A 25,489-nucleotide genomic window follows, 5' to 3' on the forward strand; every position below is an offset into this window, starting at 1 on the left:
GAAGAAATCTATACTACGGGGGATTTCGGACCTTTCTTTTCTCCCTTGGCTGTCTTAGGTTTAGTCTCAAGTGCCATTGTGTCCATTAGCGAGTGTGTGAATGAAATCGGTGGAGTAAGGTTTATAATCAAAGGAGCATAGTCCTCTTTTGTGACTGAGTATGTTTGATATTTGGTTCTGCTGTGATCGGAAAGTTCTCATGCGGTAAGAAAAAGCATGTGTCCGTGTAGTGCATGTGTTTAATGTGTCTATTATGGCAGCGACGGATTGTTTTTGCTTCTTTGGCGTTTTTTATAATGGTGTTACGTATTAGCTCGAAGTCCGAGATTTTCCTGGATTGGTATGACTTGAGTTACGTCTTTGAATTTTCCGAGTACTTTTGTTAATGTCTTTACAATGGAAGGGACTGTATTGTGGATAGTAACCTAGATCGAAGAGATGTTTGTGTTGATAGAGATCTGCGTAGACGTCCCGATGTGTGAATTTCATAGACAAGCGAGTAGGTATCGGTCATGAGTAGGGAAGCTTTGTCTCCGTAGGTGTATTTGATGAAGTCGTAATGAGACTCGAGCATGGGCGTTTTGGAAAATTCGAGACAGCTGCCTCGATGCAGATGGGTTTGTCCAGCTTGAGATTGTTTTTTTGTAGATTCGATTCGACGAGTTCTTCGTCGAAGATTTTTGTGTGAAGAAAAGAGACGAGCTTATCTCATTGTCGAACGTCATTGACAATTTCGGTTTTCTTGCGATGTCGAATGTGTTCCAATTTTTTTCCCCGAAAATGCTATTATTCATGAGTTTAAAGAATTCATTGTCGAAGGTGGTTGTGGCTCTGGCTTGTTGTGTCGTGTTGAAGTCGATATAGGGTTTCGTCCACTGGGATTGTTTAAACTTGAGTGTCGGTGAACTTCGTTAAGAACGAGACCGTGTTGGAGAGCTTGTTCGAGCAGTCTATGATGCATTTTGTAGTGGGTTTTATGGTAGAGATTATTGGCCTCTCTGGGTCTAAATTAGTGTTTTTGCTGGAATTATTGTAGAGAGAGCATCGCGTAGGTGACAAAAATGTATTCACTGCAGAAGGGATATTCGTTACTATGCCCAAAAAAGGAGGGGATAACTCTAATATGCTTTTGATGATTAACATATGCCGGGAAATTAAAGCAGTTTTCCTTCTGCACCTTACATTCTAATCATGTGGTAACGCTTTTCATGGAATAATGGGTATTTATGCAAAGCAGAGACAGAACGTCTTTAACCATCTCAGTCTGTCTCGCTATCTCATCCGCATCATCTCTAGACAATATCCAGGGCGAGAACCCGAATGAAACTGCAGGTACAGGACATTATGCTCGGGCGTACATGATACTGATCGAAGTAATGCAAAAGTACCAAGACATAGATACAATCACGCAGATTTCACTGGACTATTTAGCTAACTTATATCCCATCTTTCACATCGACGTCTCAAACATTCCAAACTCTCAAAGATTCTCCAGCCGACATCGAAATATGATTGATTGCTACTGCGGAAAGCGATTACCTCTGCTACGCAATGGTGACAGCAGACCGATTCATTACGCTGGACGTCGTCAAAAATCCACATTTAAACGATATCAAGTATTTCGCTTTGTTTAAATTACCTCCTTCCGATGGTGTCGTACATTATCTTCGACAGCCCATTAAAGGATTTGTGAACAACGCTTTACAACTTCAAGACGTCCACGATATCACGTGTGGCTATTATTGCATCGAGTATATCCAACGCAGGTATGAAGGGCACTCTCCAGTCAAAACAGTGTTATTCCTAAAAATAATATGCACCCTAATAACTCAGCATGGCCTAGTGGTGTCTAAAGTGCAAAACCAAAACTGAGAGTGAAAACCACATCCTGGTGGTCGCCAAAAATCATCGCTTCATGATCAAATTGATTTGTGCTGTGCGTGATTCCAAAACAAGAATATTTCATCAAGCAACATGAGTTGGATACTAAAATATAATGCCCTGTATAAAACATGCACCATTGCAGAAACTGAGAACTCAACACGGGCATCGAGGACCATCGAGTTGAAAGAAGTATGTGAGTGGGAGACTGTAAGGGCTGCGGACAACGACAAAATTCTCTGAGGAGCAGTGGATGTTCATACAATGATCGTGAAACTTCCCAGACCTCAGGGAGGATGGACGCTGCCAGGACATAAGTACATCGGACCATGGATTCCCTTAGAACAACAACTAGATGAATACGATCAGCCACTATTAGGCCAGGAACACTACAACTGCGTCGATTACATCGCGATGCGACACAATATATGTTACCGAGATCATCCGGATAATAAAGCGGGATCGAGTCATGCTGAGGTACTTAACAGAAATCAAGCCTAAAAATTGCAGAGAACGTGTCGACCGAGCTCTCGTGCGTAGCATTATTGGTACTAAACATAAATTGGGTGACATTCCAGCCATTACATTTTTGGCAGAAGAACTGCATAAACTAGCACACAAGCATTTTCCACGACGCAGTCATAGTTGTCGCCGCTGATGATATATAGTCGGCAGAGCTCGTAAACATGAGAGATTACAGCGCGCATAAAGATCACTTCCACTATTTAATGACGGGAATCGATCTGTTCAGTAAAAACACCTGAGTGGTTCTTCTCCACAAAAAATGAAAGCATATTGTAAAGGCACTGGGTAACCTTAAAGGAACACGTAAACTTAACAATCTCTGGGTAGATATTGCAAGTGAATTTCATAACACCACCTTCTCGGACTGGCCTAAAAAAACGACATTGACCTGTACAGCAAACAACGTCCCCTCAAGGCCTTTATCATCCAGGGGCTTAACCGAACTCTCAAAAATCGCATGTGGAAGAGATTCACTAGCGATAACAATCACCGATACTTAGATTTCTTACCATACCTCCTTGTACAGTACGATCAAACGTGGTATCGAAGCATTCGCATGACACCCACAGAAGCTTCTTACACACATAAAAAACAACAGGTCACAGAGGCATAACCTTTAGATCCAAATTCAAGGTAGGTGATAACGTCAGAATCCACAGACCGAAAACCAGGTTCGAGAAAGGATATACCCAAACTGGACGAAGAAGTCTTCGCCATTGATATCATTCAAAAAACCATTCCAGTCACCTACACGTTTAAAGATTCATCAGGAGAACCTATCCAAGGGTCTTTTTACGAGCAGGAATTACAGAAAACAAACCAGGACGTATACAGAATCGAAAATGTCATCTCTACCCGAGGTCAAAAATCGCTCGTCACGTGGTTTGGATCTCCTGAATGATGCAACTCTTGGATTCTTACGACGTATCTGGAAGATAGAACGCCTATTATGCGTACTCCTCACCCAAACTCTTTCCGGAGACCGTCTCACATATCGCGCATGCTCTTGAAGACCCTTCTTCTCAAAGATGCACTTAAACACATACTCAAATGGTATGCGTTTCGCATGACGTACCAATGAACTTGAGTCACCTTATTCAAAAAGAAATAAAATTCATCTCGCTGAAACTTTGACAGATGAAGACGATTAAGTTTATCCCTGATATAGTTTTTCTGATTCTACCAGTGCACCGGATGCTGCGGACTGTGTCTATGCTTCACCGACTCATGGTTCTCCTCTTCTTCACTATCGTCACAGTAAATCATCTCAGGCACATAACTCAGATCCTTATTCGCATACGCTATCAACTCCTTCGCAAGCCTCAACCGTTCCTGATATTCATCTTTACTTAATTCTGGCACAGGACAAATCGCCTTAATACATAAACCCAATTGATCCACACGCCAGGGATAACATGGAAGAGAAATCTTCACTGTATTACAAACATATCTCTAACACATACAAAGAGCTAAGGAGAAAAAAGAGGCTCGAAACCCCCCGCAGTATAGATCTCTCCAGGCCAATCTTTTATCATGTAAAGGTAGCCTGTGAAATCCCCATTTTGCTTCAAGAAAACAGTGAGCAAGAATCCCGTTTTATTGGAATGGCTCAGAACCCCCACACTTCAGTATTGGAACTTTTATGGACCATCCCTTTTTATCACGTATTGATAAAAGTGGCCCAGAATCCCCATTTACATATACTACTAACGTTAAGGTATGTGCAAGATAAACCGAATGTGAAGTTGCTGCTGAAACAATTAATTGCCTGTCAAAGTACCTCATTCATCCCATTGCTAATAAATTACACAAACAGTTCAAGCCACTATAGATTAGTAATGAATTCTGAGTTCTTGTGTTCCTCAGCATAGTCTTGCATTAAAGTCCTTTTAACAAAATTATGTTATCACATGTTTCCTATCATTTGATAAGCCTATATTATGAATTATCGACTCAGAAAAGTTCATATTCAGTGAATCACATAGTTCGTTTTTCAGACACAATGAAATGTCTATTAGCATACGCTAACACTTTCTTCCTCTGATTATAGAAAAAAAAAAGAAATAAACACAAATGTATGTATAATGCTTATAGTGTTACTTGTATCTAAGCGTTCTCTAAAAAGGCAGCCATATAATGTCTTAAGTGATTATTAATTATTTTTCTCAAAGATATTTTCTTCGCAAGACAGAGGTTTATTATTCCCCTACAAGGACCGCTCATGTGGCCTATTGGTTACAGCGTTCGCCTCGGCCGAGTTATACCAAATACTTGTAAAAATGGTACTAATAGCTGCCTCGCTAGGCGTTCAGCATTAAGCGGTTAGTGTTAGGACTGTTAGACTTGGTGTCAGAATGTGACTGGGTAGGACATCATGCTACATGTCTGCGACATGATGCCCCAGTGCTAGACATCACTTTAAACTGCCACACTGCAGACATCGTAGCGATATGACTGAACAATTGTTAAAGCTACATTAAAACTCAAAATCACTGACATATACACACCCTACAAGAACAACATGTTTACGATTCTTACGCGCACATATTCCTTTGGTCTGGCATCTTTTGCCTTTTCTAAAGTTGGTATTCACTTGTCGACTTACAATTTGCCTTCGGCCATTATGGCGTTTATTCTGACCTTTATATCTCTCATGATATGCAATTATTTTGCCTTAATTGCAATTAATGCATGGCCCATTGTCTGTTTTCACTTTGTCGGTAACATCAGAAACAAATTACTTTGTCCACCTTTTGTATTCTTGCCTTTTCCAAAAGGTGAGTGTACAGACCCACTTCAAGGTATCTGAATCGCTAATAAGAGAAGATGAGGGTGGTATGTAAATGGGACAGTTATTAAGAAAAATACTTTATTTGAACGGTACAAATTATATTCATTGTTCATTCAAAATGTATGCAGAATGGCAATGATTCCTTATTGTTCATGCATGCTATTCGTCATATAATGATTAAAGAAACAAAACAGACGCAGACCCAGAGTAGGTGACTTTGAAGAACAAAATGGAAAGCATTGACTCATATTTCACAAGCCCTGGCTCCAATTTCTATATGCTAAACATTGCACCGGTTTTAATTATGTTTGATCATAAAGTTGCAATTTCTACACTTAAATATGAAAATTGGAAAACACAATATTAATCTGACTTGTATGTTTATTTGGAGCTCAAACATTTAACATAAAGCAATATTTTCCTCCAGGTCCTAAGATCAACCATCTTCTAGTTGCTCTCATTGTGTCTTTCGTACGCAGTAGATCATTAGTGTTTATATTCTTCAACATCTGAAGTTTGTCGTGATTTAATCAGTTGCTGATTACATTTCTGATGTTGCTTACAGGTCCTGCTTATACGTGAGCAAGGGATAGTGAATATTCGTTACACTTTGATTTGAGACAGTATGAACAATGCAATAATATTAAAACAAGACCATTAACAAAGCTAAAATACTTACTCAAGTATTTTTGCAGGAGTAATTTTAAAAAGGTCTTTTATTTTTATCTCAACTTTTGATTTTTTTTTATCAATGGACGGCTGACATTCTGATCAGTGGTTGGCTGGTTTTTAATCAAAGACTCAAAAGCCAGGAGGACCACATTTTATTCATTTTCTACTTATAATACCTCAAGAAACATCTCGCATTTGGCTTTAACTCTCCAGATTACAACCATCCAGTCATCACTTAATATCATGTGGTGTATACACGTTAACCTTAATTCCATCACGTATCCACGCATCATTTCATCGGTTGCAGCGCTTGCTGAAATAGTTCCGGATCCCACTAGACTGATTCTGGTTGGATTCTGTACTGCATATAAATATCTAAAGCAATAGTTCAGAATCACGTATATGCTAAAGCCACGTGTGCACTATTTAGAGTAATCCAACCAATCTGCTCCCCATTCGCAGGTTACATGCTTCAGCTTTCGATAAAAGTATGATAAGTGGACGATCGTCATAAGAGTAAAGAGTATATATAGGTATAGATATTAATAATTAATTATCTCTAACTCCTTCCGTTTATAATTTACCTAACATTTTTTATAAATGCAATAATACTACCAAAGTGTTGCACGGGTGCTGTTATCATAAGCCTTAAGAAATGTTCTACTGAACCATATGTTGAAGAAGTGAAATGTCAAGAATAGAAGGTATATTAATGCAAAAATCGTTGCTGTTCCAGCTTCCATCAAGGACAAACATAAACCTTGGGGGTAAAATTTGTAATGAATGTCACTATCTAAAATGTAAGACTGAATTTAACTCAGCATTTTGTGTTCTGTATGTAGCAGAATATTTGCTTCATTTTCCATAAAGATTGGGAAGAATTCAACCAGTTTCAAACGTTTGACAGTAGGGAATGTAAACAACGAGGTGATCATTTAATGTTGGAAAAATTGTTTGGTAAACATCAACTTACTACGTTCATGACAATTATCATGGAAACTTAAAATTCATTTCCCCATGCAAGAATGTTGGCTGACAAAGAAAATGCCTCTTTCTACCCTGAGTACCACAGACCGCAGAAAACGAATAAAGATATATAAATGTCAAAACAAAACTAGACTTTCCACCACAAATTATTAAGTAAATACAGCTCCTGCATGGTTCTCCTCCTGCAAAAGAAGACCACGAACGATAGGGCATAAACTCAACAAGATTATATCAGATATGGAATGCTCTCAAATCTTGCCATGAGGTATACAAAAATCTGATCAGTCATAAAGATCTACTGCTTACAATTCGTAGTATTAACACCCTGGAACAAGAAACTCTACCAAATATGAGGGATGATATATATTTAATAAAAATGTGATCCAATGAAATAGGACATGAAATAAAAGATATGGATAAATGACTCGTCAAGATTGCAATTTTTACAGCAGACTCATCACTTTTCTTTAAAAATTGTATAACATACTTTGAAACAGCGTCATTGAGAAGAAGAAGGGAAACATATATCAGAAGAAATAATATATAATGTGAAGGCCAAACTGGGGTTTCAAAAGTGTCAGGATTATCAGCAAGGTTGGTAATAAAACAGGGACTAGAGTATTTATTCAGTAGTGGTTGTCTGCCGCTGATGTATGCTGATACAGTACACAGTCTCAAAAGCGTGCTAATCATCAATAGGTTGTACATATTATGAGTATTGTCAATCTAGCCTGTTTGTTCCCTCCTTTTTCCCTTCTGATATATGTTATAACCCTTTATTCCCCAAGAATAGTCACTTTCGTGAATTGCTAATGCTAATAGCTATTTATTGCACATAGTATGCACCACGCTTGCCACGTCATAGGGGAAAGAGGCTGTGTGGTGCATCAGAGCCGAAAAGGGAAAAAATGGACGAAACCAGCATATTGACACTACTGCAATACTTCCATTCTCTATTAATGTGGCAGATGACGATATACGAAAGAGTTAATTACGGGGCTTATTAATTACATTGCCACCATGGTACCACTAAACAGTAGAAACTAAAAAGGAGAGAAAAGCCTCACATTTAGTGCAAAAGATTTAAAGATGTTTTTGAGTAAGCTATCTTCCTAATATGTATCCATGCATTCATTTACATTTATGTAAAAAATAATGCTTGAAAGGTTTAATAATAAATAGTTGTAGGATCTATTTGGAAATTTCGTCTACTTTTTGTCTCTGCTACAAATACATTGTAATGCATATACACCTGGTCGGCGCTAACATATAGGCAAACTAGGCAGCCGCCTAGGGCGCTGATTTAAGGGGGGTGGGGGGCGCATTTTTTAAATTTTTTTCATTGTTTATAAATTTGGACATTGATATTTTCCAGAGGGGCGGGGGGCGCCAGAATCTAACCTTGCCTAGGGCGCCTGATAGTCTGGCCGGGGTCTGGCGCCGGCCCTGCATATACATATTAGAAATATGTTTGCCGTGACATACTAATGCAGCTCCTTCGGTCAAGTTTGTTTTACTTTACTTCATTTTGTATTGTTTGGTATTGATGTTGCTTTCTAGCCTTTAACCAGCCTCTTAAATGTATAAAATCAAGCTTCTTTAACCTTGTTTATTTTGATAAATTAAAAAATTAAAATCAATATTGATTTGTTTTTATATATCGGGGAAATGAATGGTAATCTGATTTTCAAGTTTTGTTGAAATAACGCCTGACCTCAGAAATTGACAGGCGATATTCTAAGTACATTATCCTATTCGAGTTCATAAAATAATAAGAGTATGTGTATGTGTGTGTGGGGGGGGGGGGGTAGGTAGGTAGGTAGAGTATTTAGGTAGGTAGGTAGGTAGGCCTTTATATCTTTGTGCATCTATAAGTATATGTGTGTGTGTGCATCAAAAACACAATGAAAAGCACATTAAGTTTACTTTTTGGGGATGACATTACACCAGGAAAACACCAAACTAGGTAAAAGGTAGCAGCTTTAGATATACTCTGAAATCGGACGTCTGAGACATTACAGCTGATAACATTAAAAGAATCACTAAGAAAAAGTTCAGCTATAAGCAGGAACGTATACTTTACCTTTAGCATTGCCTTCTTTCCAGTATGTAAATCAGCCATATATAATTTCATTGATAGATTTTACTTGTAAAGATAATCTAATTTTAAGCACATAATCTGTGATATAAATTTAGCTAGGAATAGAAGAGGCCATGCATTGTAATTTATATGTTTGAATTAAATCTAGGTTATAACAAATAAACTTGCAACAAAAGATAGGTATCAGACCTGCTTATAAGCTCGAGATTTTCAAAAGTTCAAGGACAAATATAATTCTGTATCTAGAAAGTGGTTTACTGTACAAACAATTGGCTGCTTATTTTGTCAATTTATGCGAAATAATCAGGAAGCAGGGTAAAATCATAAATTATTTTACACTAAAAACAAAAGAAATATTTACGGTTGGTAAAGTTTTATTAATATTAACACATTTTGGACAGAATATTCACAAACATATGTCATGTACACAAAAGAAAGGAAAAACACTCTATCACACGTATCACTGAGATCTAATTGCACTTCTACCTATATAGCTATTAAATATTTTTGAGGAAGAGTAACTAAGTAAAACGATAGTCATATGATGTTATTGGAGAACAAGCTAAATCTTACAAAACTAATTACAGTTTAAATTTGAACTGAGCATCGTGCCATTCAAACTGTTAAACTATTGAGCCTGTAGGATATTAGGCCGGGTTTCAATTCAATGTGTGGGATATTAGGCCAGATTTCAATTAAATTTGTGGGATCTTAGGGTAGTTTTCAATTAAATTTGTGGGCTCTTAAGGCAGATTTCAATTAAATTTGTGGGATCTTAAGGCAGATTTCAATTAAATTTGTGAGATAATAAGCCAGATTTCAATTAAATTTGTGGGATATTAGGCCAGGTTTCAATTAAATTTGTGGGAGAATAAGCCAGATTTCAATTGAATTTGTGGGATATTAGGCCAGGTTTCAATTAAATTTGTGGGATAATAAGCCAGATTTCAATTCAATTTGTGGGATAATAAGCCAGATTTCAATTAAATTTGTGCGATATTAGGCCAGGTTTCAATTAAATTTGTGGGATAATAAGCCAGATTTCAATTAAATTTGTGTGATCTTAGAACAGATTTCAATTACATTTGTGGGATATTAGGCCAGATTGCAACTACATTTGTGGGATGCTAGGTCAGATTTATTTAAACAGATGGGTTATTAGGACTTAATTTAGTGGAATGTTAGATTTAATAGGGCAGGATTTATTTGAACCCGTTGGTTACTAAGGAAAGTTCTAGATAACCCTGTGGGTTATTTGGGCAGATTTAAATTGAAACTGTGGGTTATTAGAGAAGATTTAAGCTTCACTACAAAAGGAAATAATCTAGCGTAACTAACAATCGACTTTTTATATTTTTTATCAACATTTATGTTTAACAATGCTGCAGTTTTGTCACTATTCTGTAGACATTTTATAGCAGAGTTTTAATGTTAGGTTTTAATCCATCTGCTTTGTTAAAATCTAGTTATCAAATTTGGGTCTGATAACTCGCATTGTCACTAATTACTCCCAAAAGTTCAGAAGGAATTTTCTATTCAGGAATAGACACTGATCCTCAAGTGCAAAATGTGCCTGCAGATTAAGGTCACTGTTACTTGTTCAACTAATTACACCTAAGGAATTGTACAGACCTAGATCGTTTCGTGTATTATGTGGCTGCAGATCTGCATTTGTGCAGATGACAGTTGAAAACTTATAAACATGTAGATACGGTATAATCATAAGAAAGTAATTGAAAGTAATTGATCAAATACCTTTGGATAAAGGTCATTTTTCTGATATCATTTGTCTTTATTTTTTCTCAGGGTAATGAGTCTCTTGGTAAAATACACTTGCACACATATTACAAAGTTTTGTAGTCTGCTATGTGACCTCTAGGCAGGTGTCATTGTACTTTCTGGAGATTGCGATGAAATATTTTAACTTTGGGAATCTATTGTCAGTGGTTTAGAATATTCTGCAATAAATCAAAATGTTCTGTTTTTAGAAAAGAACATCCCCCGTTTACAAAGAGGTTATCGCAAGGGAGACCCTTAGCACCCTACTTATTTATAATAAGAATTGAACTCCCTGCGATAGAACTGACAAAAGAACATATTACAGGCATTCTCTATAATGAAACAGAGTTCAAATTAAAGCAGTATGCTGATGATGTTTTTTATTATTATTAGATGGTTCCCCTTTGTCCTTGAAGATAATCAATGTACCATACAGATTTGAAACGACCTTGCCTCGGTATCCGGTCTGCAATGCATTGTTCTTTAATCAAAACCTATTTGGATAGGAAATCAAAACTTTCTAATGAAAAATATGTCACAAATTTGATATTAAACAGTTGATTGCCAATTTGGATTACTGGGAGTAGATTTTTCTTTGAATTTTTGAGGATATTTTTGAATTTTAATTATTGGTCGAAGCTGAAGAAAGTAAAGAAATTGCTCAGCTGGTACAGCAAAAGAAATTTTTCCTGTTTTTGACAATATAATTTGATAAAATCTGTCATTTTGTCAAAATTTTATCATCTTTCTGCTGCTCTACCAAGTCTTCCACCCACACAGACAATCAACTGAATACATAATTTTTCAAGTTTATTTGGGGTGACAAAACTCAGATGATAAAAAGAGATACTCCTAGAGCTCCCTTTAAGAAAGCCAGTTTAAATATGATTAATTCACTCTCATTTGTCGGTTATATAAAACTTGTTCCATTTTTAAACTATCTATACAGTGTATAGTAAATAATCCTCACTCCAATTTATTCTAAACTATATGTACGAAGTACATAAAATTCTCATTCCATTTTAAACTATCTGTCCAAAGCAAGGTAAATTCTCATTTCATTTCTAAACTGTTAACCAAGTGCAGTAAATGTTCATTCCATTTCTAAACAAAATTTCCCCTAATAGAGTAAATTGTTATTCTGTTTATATGCTCTTCATCCAAAGAAGTGTAAATCCTCATTCCATTTCTAAACTATCCATCCAAAGTGCAATAAATCCTCTTTTCATTTCTAGTCTATCTGTACAATGAACTGCAAATTCCCATTTCTTTCATTATCTATTCAGTGTATAGTACAGTAAAACCTCATGCTATTTCTAAACTATCAACACAAAGTACAGTAAATCCTCATACCATTTCTAAACTATCAACACAAAGCACAGTAAATCCTCATACCATTTCTAAACTATCAACACAAAGCACAGTAAATCCTCATACCATTTCTAAGCTATCAACACAAAGTAAAATCCTCATTCCTTTTTTAAATCATCTCCCCAAAGCACATTACATCCTGATTCCGATTCTAAACTATCTCTCCAAAATAAAAGAAATCCTCATTCCATTTCTAGACTAGCTCAACCTGATACAGTAAATCCTCATTCCATTTCTAGACTAGCTCAACCTGATACAGTAAATCCTCATTCCATTTCTAGACTAGCTCAACCTGATACAGTAAATCCTCATTCCATTTCTAGACTAGCTCAACCTGATACAGTAAATCCTTGTTACATTTCCAGACTATCTATGCCAAGTAGAGTAAATCCTCATTCCATTTCTAAACTATCCATCCAAAGTACAATAAATCTTCTTTTCATTTCTAATATATCTGTACAATGAACTGCAAATTCTCATTTCTTTCATAAACTATCTATTCAGTGTATAGTACAGTAAATCCTCATTCCATTACTAAACTATTTATCCAAAGCACAGTAAATCCTCATACCATTTCTAAACTATCAACACAAAGTAAAATCTTCATTCCTTTTCTAAATCATCTCCCCAAAGCACATTACATCCTGACTGTTTCTAAATTATCTCTCCAAAATACAAGAAATCCTCATTCCATTTCTAGACTATCTCAACCTGATACAGTAAATCATCATTGCATTTCCAGACTATCTACGCCAAGTAAAGTAAATCATCATTACATTTCCAGACTAGCTGTCAAATGTTCAGTAAATCCACATTCCTTTTATAAACTATCAATATAAAGTACAATACATCCTCATTTCATTTGTAATGTATCTCTCCAAAGCACAGTGAAGACTCATTCCATTTCCAAAATATCTGTCAAAAGTACCATACATCCTCATTTCATTTCTAATCTATCTATACAATGTAAGGCAAATCCATATTCCATTTACAGAATATCTCTTAAGTAGAATACATCCTTTATATTCCAAAACTATCTCTCCAAAGTACAGTAAGTCCTTATTCTTTTTCTATACTATCTATCCACAGTACAGTATTTTTGTCATTCTTTCTCTAAATTATCTCCTCATATAAATCCTTATAAATCCTCATTTCATTTCTAGACTATTTTTTCCACAGTGTAATAAATCTTTATTCCATTTCTAAACTATTTGTCAAAAAGTATGGTAAATCAACATTCCGTTTCTAAACTATTTGTCCAAAATCCAGTAAATTATCACTACTTTTCGAAACTGTCTATGCAGAGTATAATAAATCCTCATTCTAATTCTAAACTGTCTATCCAAAGTACAATAAATCCTTATTCTATTTCTAAACTGTCTATGTAAAGTGCAATAAATCCTCATTCTATTTCTAAACTGTCTATCCAAAGTACAATAAATCCTTATTCTATTTCTAAACTGTTTATGTAAAGTACAATAAATCCTCATTCTATTTCTAATCTGTCTATGTAAAGTACAATAAATCCTCATTATATTTCTAAACTGTCTATCCAAAGTACAATAAATCCTCATTCTATTTCTGAACTGTCTATGCAAAGTACAATAAATCCTCATTCTATTTCTAAACTATCCAAAGTACAATAAATCCTCATTCTATTTCTGAACTGTCTATCCAAAGTACAATAAATCCTCATTCTATTTCTGAACTGTCTATGCAAAGTACAATAAATCCTCATTCTATTTCTAAACTATCCAAAGTACAATAAATCCTCATTCTATTTCTGAACTGTCTATGCAAAGTACAATAAATCCTCATTCTATTTCTAAACTATCCAAAGTACAATAAATCCTCATTCTATTTCTGAACTGTCTATCCAAAGTACAATAAATCCTCATTCTATTTCTGAACTGTCTATGCAAAGTACAATAAATCCTCATTCTATTTCTAAACTGTCTATGCAAAGTACAATTAAACCTCATTCTATTTCTAAACTGTCTATCCAAAGTACAATAAATCCTCATTCTATTTCTAAACTGTCTATCCAAAGTACAATAAATCCTCATACATTCTCTAAGCTATCCATCCAAAGTATTGTGCAAGGATCAAACTGGCAGATAATGCTGAAATGGCAAGTGATGGAAAGTGTTCAAGGCAGTAATGCAGGTGCTGATTTTGATGAAAATATGGACCATTTTGGGAGGGAAATTGATATTTTAGGCAGAGGGGATCATGATTGTGACTTCATGGAAACAAAATGAGTGGATGATATCTATTTCATTGTTACACTTGACTCGAATATTGACGACAGTAAAGACTTTGGTGGTTTTTCAAGCTAACTGGACATATTGAGAACTTCACTGCTCATAAAGTTTGCCCCAATAGTATTACGACTTATGGTCTTAGAGTATGTAGCAGAACAGAAACTAACAAGTTTTAAAAAATTATAAACATAATTCATTTCCCTGAATACAAAGTGAAAATGTAAAAAGAACAGCATTGTTAACTAAATTAAAATAGTCCTAAAGTTCTATTACAAGTCCAAAAATATATAAGGATTCTGAATGAATTTTAGTAGTGTTCTTAATTAATTCTAATATTGAATATGCTGATATGCCAGTAGTCTGGAATAGTATGATATGCTAACTCCAAAATATCACTGAATGAATTCAGAATAATTTCCAGTATAGTAATTTAGTAGAGGATAAAATAATTTATTATATCCATATACATCATCAACATGTCATCAGAGATTATAGATTGTTGACAAATAATCAGTGTCAAAATTCTCTCAATGACAGGATGTTCTCAGAGTAATCTAGCAGTCGTGCAACATCTGCCTGTTCTGTGTTGATGATGATGGAGACTGGAGTCCTCTTATTGCCATTCATCTCATTGCTGGGTAATGTGAAGAGTTCTTTTCCACGTGCATCAATGGTGCTAGAGATTTGTAGATTGCTTTCATATAGTTGTGGAGAGTCCTAGAATAAAATCACACAGCTGGCATAACTTTTTTTAATCAGCCTAATGTTTTAATTTATCAAAGATACTCATAATTGATAAAAAGCCAAGCAGTGGTTCCTTACAGTGGCCCCACAAAGTGTGTGATGCTCTACAGTGGCCATCAAAAGAAAGTGATTCCCTATAATTGCCCTAAACAGAGAGATTCCCTATAGTGGTCATACACAGTGGTTCATTCCATACATTGGTCCCAAACAAAGAGATTCCCTATAGTGGTCATACACAGTGGTTGATTCCATATAATGGCCACAAAACAGAGAATACATCCCTATAGTGGTCATACACAGTGGTTGATTCCCTATAATGGCCACAAACAGAGAGTGATTTCCTATAGTTGACCCATACACAGCACCAAATAACCCATTACACACATTAAGCATGCGCTTTGGGCACCTGAAAAAAAATTCAAATTAATTGTTGTTGAAATAATTGAATGAATTATATATGACCATTTTGATCTGCGTGTATGAGTATTTTAATTTGGAATGATAACATCACTGGTATTTTCAAGTCAACTCAGATGTTTTGTATGCAGACAGAAAACAGCTGTTTTAGCTATTATTTTTTAAATTTAGTCATAAAATGTATTAAATTGTTTTAAAAAAATAAAAGATGATGTTCATCTATTTTAAGACATAATGGTGCTCAATGAACCTTTCAAATTTTCTGTGCACACAAACGGCAGAATGTTAAGAGTTGCCTAATCATAAAATACAAATTACTGAACTTTGCATAATAAATCGTTAATTCAAGGAGAAAAATATTTTCACTTAGTGGAAACAATTTATACAAATGGTAATTTTTTGTATTCTCATCGATTTTAAATTCCAATATATGCTCCGATTAAAATCCAGAAGTGACTCATTACCACAAGAAGATCTATTCTAGTTCAATGGAATGTATCAAATATTCTATCCTTGCTTATCTATGCATACATTAAGATTTCAAGTTAAATCCATGAGACATGATTCTGAGTTGCCAAAACTCAAAGTTGCTGTGTATTCTCTGCATATTAATACAGCTCATGGGAGTCTGTCAGCTTATGGTCTCACAAACATTATCATCTCACAAGTTTATGTGCATCTATGTTTTTGACAGTATTTGGTCCCAAAAAAATCTTGTCATGCAAGTTGCTATTTATCTTTGTTATGGAGAGTTTATGGTCCCATAAGTGGCTGTGTATCTGTATATCTCTTAACATAGGGTCCTACAAGCATTTTGTCCCACAAGTTTCCACAGATATGTGTTTCTGACAGTTTATGGTTCCACATACACTTGGTTCCACAAGTTGCTGTATGTCTGTGCAAAACTATCTGTTAGTGTATGGTCCTTCAACCTAGTGAAACAATCAGTGGGAGAAAATGATATTGCCATATTGGTGATACCACTTGTTATCACCAGAGTGGCAATATTTTCTTTGGAATAACTTTCTTTTTCCATTAGGCAGTAAATCTGCCCTTATATATGTTATTCAGACCTGTATGTTCTTATTTAGGTTACTTTTATCTGTCTTCTTTTCTTTCACTTTCTCCCTCTCTTCCTCTCTTTTGATCAATTAGGATGAAGAGATCTTAAAATGTGTCTGTACTGTTGACATTGCTTGAGTTGATAAAAAAGAACTATTTCACTTGCAAAGTGGGTACATTTTATATTATCAGTTGTGGCTTTGCCACTTGTCAAAATTAACATTTTCCACTTTACTCATAAAATGGTTCTTTATATCAACTCAAACAATGTAGATATCCTCTACTGCTGGAGACAAGACAAGAAACCTTTAGAATTAAGTTAAAATTTGGATATGAAAAATACCCAATATATGCTAAATTTGGATATAAAAAATATCCAATATATGCTAAATTTGGATATGAAAAATACCCAATATATGCTAAATTTGAATATGAAAAATACTGAATATATGCTAAATTTGGATATGAAAAAGACCCAATATATGCTAAATCTTTTTGTAAAAAGTTACCATCAGAATAATGAATGAAAGGTCTTAGAGTTTTACTTCTTTGCACATGTAAATATGTTTTATCCTGTTAAAATAAGTACTGGTACATCTATATGCATCTATTGTTGATATAAATTTATTATCCAAAATTTTTACATTATTACCTTAGGTTCCTGATGCTTTACAAAAGGAACTGTTTCTCTGCGTCCTGACGAAAATATCATGAAGTAATACAGTGCCATCCTGCAAATATAACAGACATAGACTTTTAGCTGATAAAGACACATTTATCTTATAATATGCCCTTGCTTGATATCAAGCCCATACCAAATTTTGACAAACTGTGGGTCAATAATTTCTAGGTATATTTGTTCAAGCTCTATGTTCTTTTAGAACTTTAAGACAAGACCTGAGATCTTACCCAAAGAGATACTGTATATCTTGACCAGCCAGTTACAATATATCTGGACCAAATATGGGTAAACTCCATAAACTATTAAAGAAATATAACTGTATAGCTTTAAAAGTAATATTTGCAAGTTCTATGTATATTGTATATGGAATGCAATACTTGTAAGGTTGCATTCATTTTAATGACATTTCATGCATATTTCTGATGCATACTTTATAGGTGCATGTGTATGTCATATGCTGTATTCTTTGACACTTGAGAGTAATGCCATTTACCTTGTACCAGTGCACCTCATATGCTGTATTCTTTGACACTTGAGAGTAATGCCATTTACCTTGTACCAGTGCACCTCATATGCTGTATTGTTTGACATTTGAGAGTAATACCATTTACCTTGTACCAGTGCACCTCATATGCCGTATTGTTTGACACTTGAGAGTAATACCATTTACCTTGTACCAGTGCACCTCATATGCCGTATTGTTTGACACTTGAGAGTAACACCATTTACCTTGTTCCAAAACAGTTTTTCAAGCTCTCATCAATTGTAACTGGGTGATATATTACAGAGCTTTCAATGTCAAGATTGCATGGAAGACTGGTTTAACACACTCAAGGGGTACATCGTAAAATGTTTGCCTCCATCAAATGTCCTGAATGACATGATGGAGGGCCATCACATTTTTATTCTACAAGCCTGCAGAGAGACTTAATATTTATTACCTTTCATAATTAAGAGCATGGTAAATCTGGGATCAAGAGCAATATATTGGGAACAGTTTTCGTACATCACTCAAAGTCCTGAAATATGATTCTAAAAATAAATTATCTAAATTATTGAAAAGTATTTTCCATGTTTCAGTTTGGTATATAAGGTCACAGTGAGTTTGGTTGCCAACCATACTATACCTACACAAGGAGAATGATAGCCAAGGGAGTTAATATGGAGTACACGACCTGGAACCAATAGCCAGTATTCGTCATAGCAACACTGAAGATGTCTTTGGGGCTGTTGTAGATCCTGAAGGGTCCACACATGGAGGATGGGGTCATCCTGAAATTGATGTATATGAATATACATCACTAATAACTATCACATTTCTACTTCACACATTGTACTATTGAAATCAAGAAAACTTGGCATTGACTGTGGATATGCCCTCATACCAGTATTTTGTTTATTTATATAGTTTCATTAAACAACTAAAACATTATGGATTGACATAGTAATTCACAAACCACTTTGCTTTGAGATAGGTAGGTAAGGTTTGTACAAGGTACTCTAATTTTCTAGAAAATTGTATAAAAATGCAATCATATCTCCTTTTTTGTGTTAATAAAAATATTCTCACACATAACATTCATAACCATTTGTTCCTTCATTACAAAATCATTTCTTGTTTAAGGCAACATGGCAACATATTTCACATTATTGTGTTTAATATACATTAGTATAAGTCAGTATTCTCCATGGCTCCAATGTGCAGTGTTACTAAGTTGTATCTTGTGTGACTGTTGTATCTTTTTTTAAATAAATACTCTTTTCCACCAGTAACAAAGGGAACAATTGGCAACTGTCAATCTAGTTAAAACAATAATATTAAATCGTATCAGTCAAAATCAGATTTCTTGCCAATTGAAGTAAGTCACATAGTGTTAATTTGCAGACAGAGAGTAGTTTCCATTTTTATTGGCAGAAAAGAGTTTTCGTGGACAAGGTACAATTGTTTGATGCTTATTCTTTGGCGTGTTAGTTTTCTTAATATTATGACTGATAAAGTTGTGAAAAAAAGAAATATCAATCTGACATAGATACTTGTATCTTTTAACTTAATGTTAGTATGTTATAGTATAGATACTAAAATTTTCTTTTTTCTTAAATCTTTGTTCCTTTTGTGGATGAAAGATTAACTCACCTTGTCATGTAATGATTTAGAAGCAACTGTTTTATAAGCATGATAAAATGAAACAAAATGCTTGTCCAAACTTGTTATAACCCAAATAACTGTCATGTAAACTTGATGAAAAAATGTCATGGTACTGACTTGACTAGAGTGTGGCTGACAGGAATACAGATCTTGAAAAATGCCACCATCAAGATGATCATGAAGTAGGAATTGCTCCTGGATGCCTGGGAACGGCTTTCAATGGGGTCTGTGTTGTACATTGCTGACAGCTGCACAAATTTGAAATGTAGAAACAATTTGAGAAATTAAGACCTTGTAACAAAAACATGTTTTATATTCCAATTAAAATGACGGTGCTAAATAGATTATGTTCCATATTTTCTAACCATTTTGGGCATTAATCTCCTAACCATATATCTGATTATGATACTAGCACATATAATCAGCTTTATATACTTACTAGTTCAAATCTAACTGCAAAATGCACAGACCCACTTCAGCCATCATGTAATGAACCAACAGATCTGCACCTATGCATTTAGTTTGAAGTAATCATTAAGACAAACACCAGAAATCCTTATCAGGGTCCCAGCTGGACTTGACCTATATGTCCCTGTCTAATCTTCTGATTGATTTGAGAGCTTTAAATGCACACTGTGAATTAGACATTTTGAACCTGAGATCATTTGGACACAGAAAGTCTGGATAAGGCTCTGGCAGTGATGTAGAAACCAGCTAAGCAACCCATTCATCTGCTGGAAGGGAAAGTGGGAAGGAGACGGCCAAGGCTAAGTGTAGGCCTGAAATTCCCAGCAAACAACTTACTTAGAGTAGAACTTGAATCAAGTTTCACAGGGTTTACACATTTGTTTTTACGTTACTGGTCTTGGGATATTTTTTGTAGAAAAAGTGTAATGATATTTTGAATTATAGTCCATCACTCAAAATGTGCATATAATTATGCCCTTGTGGCAGTGTAAGGTTAGTTTCATTATAGCTAGGAGTCATGATTGAGTACTCTGATAGCTCACTAACTAAAAGGAATTTCCTTGTGTATCATTAATAGTGAAGTGTAATAGCTCTTCATGTTGGAAAAATATTGCCTTTAGTCCTCTTTATTTTTGTAACAATCAGCATAATGATGTTTAAATTCTATAACAAAACTGATTACCTATATCTTACAGTGTCAGTACATATTAATTGAAACAAAATTATTTAGAGCATGTCTTTAAATTGTATCACAAAGAGACCCAATCACTGCAGTTTTCTTAGCAGGGCCTTAAATAGAACAACTTGTGAATGCTACTGGAAATTCAACTCATTCAAGGCAGCATCTCTATCAAGGTGCATGATAAACTAGAGGACATAATCCTTCTTAGTGATTATGTGTACCACTGAAAATTGAGTTAATTCAATATATAGATAGCAGCAGGCCAATTAGAAGCAAGAACTTTTGTCATAATGTTGTGGAGCTTAGAAACAGAATTTACTTAAGCTATCATAAATGTAGTGGCCCCACAGCAAAATTAGTTGAAAACCTTGATAGTGCAATTAAAGGTGCAGGAACCAAACTCAGAAGAACGTACAATCATATAGAATAATTCCTGAAAACTGAATTAATTTGAGGCCTCTGAATAAAATGTCCACTAACCAGATTTGGATCAAAACAGAAACAAAACAAAAATCTTAGTAAGTAATACTGTACCACAGATACCAAAATCAGGAGGATAGTAAATCAGGGGGCATACTTCATATAATAGTATTGTGTACTGTTGAAAATAAAACCCATTTAGCAATTTCATTGAAATCCAACAGAAAAGTTACAACATGAAAACCAAAGTCAGCAGTACAGGCAATCAAGGGGCATAACTGCTGTAACAGGCATAACTCCTGTAAATGGTGCTTCGAGATGCTGGAAATCAAAGTCATTCAGGTGGCATTCCAAATTTGGATAAAGTCCTACAATATTTAAGGAAATCGAGCATCAGAAACAAATGTAACAGGATAGAAAATTTGAGAGTATATCTCATCTAAGTGATGACAGAGATGGCTGGAAATTTAATTCTGTTGAGATCTGATTAATGCAATGCTAAATTCAAATTTGCTTAAAATCACACATTAATCAGTAAAGTTCTCTTGCAAACCCAATCATTGAGGTTATTGGTGTATGTATTTCTCAACTTCCAATCAATACATAGTTTAGTTGGGCAGAGGGATGTGTGTGGTATTGGGTTGTGCCAACTTCATCAAGGAGGGTCCTAAAACTAAAATACAAGCTTACAAGTTACACGTTTTAAATCTTTATATCAAACAGGTAAGCCATATTTGAACCAAAAATTTCAGTATGAGTTATTACACTTGTTTGAAAATGAGTCATTAATCCAGTTAATTGGCAAGTAATTAATCATGCACAATAAGTCAGTCCTGGAGGTTGTTACCCTTTTTCTAAATGACTTATTACTTGTGTACATGTAAATCTGTCAGACCTTTAACTTGGTATCAAATTATGTCTTTAGTATGAGTTATTATAATGGTTTTTGAGTACATTTTAAAATAATTTCCTGCACATCATTGATTTATTGGTCTTGAAATGTGCAAACAAGGTCACCACCACAGCAGTAACAAATGTGAACCACAAAATAAACAAAATACACTTCCTGTTTTTAATTCCTTAAAATCAGCTGCCCCGGGCAAGTTTTAAAGTTTTTAATATGAAAGACTGTTTGAATTATTGTAAGTATTTTTATTTACCCTAACAAGATAATGTGACACAGACTAGCAACATAAAAATCTATACATTATATTTTGAATAAATGAGGAATATAATGACTCTCATAAAATAAAATCACAATATTTCCAAAATAATGTTACTTATTACAAATTTCAAAGAGAATACTTCCATCTTACATAACTGTCAGCTAAGATTTTGTCAAGATTATATACAAAACATTAGAAGGAATTACAACATTTTTGACATGCATTGATAAGAAAAGTTTATTAAATACAATAAGTTTTATAAATAGAAAAAATGTTTCACATGTTTCAACAGGAAAAAATATTGAAGTATGGTACTTGATATGGTTGAGAAAGCAATTTACATGGAATCAATTTAGCAATGAGGAGTTTGTAAGTGGGTAGGGATGAGGGGAGGAAACAGAGATATTTAGAAAGGAAAGTACTGCAATACAAATGTCTTAACTACAATACTAAAAAGACACTTAAAGCAATGAAAGGTTGGCTGGGCAACTCATTGTGTCAGATTAGCAGCAGTTAATTTCATTTCAGATTACTATACATTTGGTGAATAATATGCACATTATTTTAAAAAGTATAAACTGATATTCTCAAAGTCTGTTCAGTATGAAGCTCAAGCCCTAAGTCAAAACATGGCCACTACTTGCAGCTTATGTCTAATTACATTTGAAGTCACAGACCTTTAACAATTTTCTGAACATTGGTCTCTTTACTAGAATGAAAAATTCTAATTTTAAAAAGTCTAATTTTACAATATCAAATTCAGGTGCTCATATTTAGCTTGAGTCTCAAGATAAACTAAATTTGAGAATACCTGACAGAGTTGTAAATATTCTTCTAGATAATGGTATATGCAGTTTTGTATGTTTCACAAGTAGAACAAACTTTGTATACCCCATTTAGCTTTACACATTTATTAATGCCACAGCCATAGCCAAGCTGAATTCTGATAGAAATATGTGCAAACAATAACAATTACAATAATACAAATAATATTCTTTAATTAAAGAGGGTACCACAGTTAAGCTGAAGAACTAATCTAACTTGAGGCATTCATGCACAGGAACTTATATATATGCAAAGCACACATTTATACACATGCATACATGTACATAGTAGCATGTACATGTACAGACAACAATATATTTACTTTACATCTGGGCACCAGATGGATACTAGTACATACATATTGAACCCACATAGTCAAAATACACAAGCAATATTCAATTAGTGACACAATAGATGAGTATTATATTTAAAGATGCATAGAGGCACTCAAGGATTCAAATACAAATTTTTCCATTCTCATTTTAACTACATATCTGAAGCCAATACTGGAATAGTGACTGCAAATATTCAGGCGCACTATTATTGGATATCCTGTACATTACATTGGTTTTTCTCCACTGGATTTGGTCTTTTAACTTATCATCTAAATTTATCGCCTAATTTTTCCTGTTTTCTGTTTCAATCGATACAAGTCCAAATATTCTTATTTTTGAAGATGTGCTAGCCTTGCTGCTTTTATCATTATTGAATTACCACATACTGTATTGCAGCAATCTACATAGAGTTGAATGTAACTTATAAAATAGTTTTCTGTACCTTTCTGGGAGAAAATATCTTATCCTACTGAGAAGCCATGAACTTAAGTTAGCCTTTTTAATGGTATATTTTCTATGTTCAGTCCATAATAGGTTATTATCTACCGAAACACCAAGTAGTCTATCATGACAGACCATTTGCAAATTTTTATCCTTCCATGTCATAGTTCATCACTGTCAAGATTTGTTCTTTAGATGATTTGTTCTTTTTTGCTTTGTTTAGATAAGTAATATTTTAGTTTTCCCAGCATTTACTACCATGTCATTGCATGTGCACCAGTTGACCAGTTTGTTAAGGGCATCCTATTAGGAAATTTTCAGTTCATGCTTTGTGTTTTTGGTGTCTGATAATGTTGTGTCATCTGCATAGAGATCTGTAGATGAAATTGAATCCCCCAGTAAAAGTCATTAATGAATAATATAAATAGTAAAGGATCTATAATTGAGCCTTGTGGTACTCCATATCTAATTGTTCCAGGTTGAGATGAAACATTATTAATATGTACATATTGTGTTTTCTCACTTAAGTATGATGTAAACATTTTTAAAAAGAATTTCATGATACACCATGTCAAATGCTTTCTACAAATACAGATCCTATTATTCTACTTTGATCAAGTGCTTGAAGCCATTTATCAGTTAGGGAGTCAAGGCAGTCTCACATGAATGTGTCTATCTAAAGCCTGATTGGCAAGGGTAAAACAGTAAGTGTTTGGTAAAAGATGACATGGAAAAGTGATGGACATGTTTTTCAGTCCATTTTGACCAGTTTGGTATTATTGAGATTGGCCAGTAGTTATCAGCATCAGTCTTAGAAACAGATTTGTGAATAGGCATTAACTTTGCAGTTTTCCATATTTTGGAGACAGATGAGGTTGCAATACTTAAATTAATTATGAATGTTATGCTATCAAAAATAGCTAAAATAGATGTTCTAATGAATCTTAGATGAAAATGTAGCTTTCTTGGTGTCAAGTTCATTGAGACATTTTTTTAAAAAGAGAAATTTACTTACCTAAAAATTTTCCTCATGCAGACCATTTCAGTTAATTAAAGTTAGTTGTTTTATATCACTGGTTCCTTTAATTTTGTGGCAATGTTGGTGCCAAACATAATTGAAAACAGTGGCAATGTCAGTGTCATCAGTGGCAATGGTGCCATTTACCATAAGAGAGTCTATTGTATTTGTCTGATCATTTTGTGTTCCCCCAACATTGAATAATTTCCAAACAGAACTTCAGTTTCTCTTTTGTTTTCAAGTATTGATTGATTATAAATTTTTTTAGCACTTTTAATTGTTATTTTATTTCTCCATACTTTATAGGGTGCATGGTTTCCCATAGCCTTAAATTGGTCTCGTATTTTCATAGCATCTAGGATTTCATTAGCAAGCATGTTAGGTTGGATTTCATGCTTTACCTTATGAACACTCAGTGGTGCAAGTTTAGAGTATACTTCCATAAGTCAGTCTACACCTTCGGAGTTTCATCTATGTGATTAAAACTGTGGATTATTCCATGGAACTTTCTTTAGGTCATCCTGAAATTGTACTTCATTAAACTTTTGAACAATCTGTAAGTAATATTTTGGTTGTTTTCCTATTTTCTAAAAACTTAACTTTTACTTCAAATAATTTGTTAACAAAAAACTGATAAGATACCAAATTTATCAGTTGTATGGGGAGGATTTTGTGGAAAACCTGATCTGTCAAGGTATGATGTAATGGTAAA

General features: G+C 34.4%; 1 protein-coding gene across 1 annotated transcript in view; it reads right to left on the bottom strand.

Annotated features, from left to right (window-relative positions):
- Positions 1–9,322: 9,322 nt before the first annotated feature.
- Positions 9,323–25,489, bottom strand: part of LOC149802791 (transmembrane channel-like protein 7) — a 36,100-nt gene continuing 19,933 nt past the window's right edge. The window contains exons 11-14 of the mRNA XM_089952224.1: positions 19,540–19,670; positions 18,408–18,548; positions 17,247–17,325; positions 9,323–15,088 (exon numbers count right to left, since the gene is read on the bottom strand). Of these exons, the coding sequence (XP_089808350.1) occupies positions 14,888–15,088; positions 17,247–17,325; positions 18,408–18,548; positions 19,540–19,670 (552 nt within the window). The 3' untranslated portion in view covers positions 9,323–14,887. The remainder of the gene's footprint in view (positions 15,089–17,246; positions 17,326–18,407; positions 18,549–19,539; positions 19,671–25,489) is intronic.

Source organism: Sinohyriopsis cumingii, chromosome 3 (genome assembly GCF_028554795.1).
Source record: "Sinohyriopsis cumingii isolate HCF-2022 chromosome 3, ASM2855479v2, whole genome shotgun sequence".
In the NCBI taxonomy this organism is placed as follows: Eukaryota; Metazoa; Mollusca; class Bivalvia; order Unionida; family Unionidae; genus Sinohyriopsis; species Sinohyriopsis cumingii.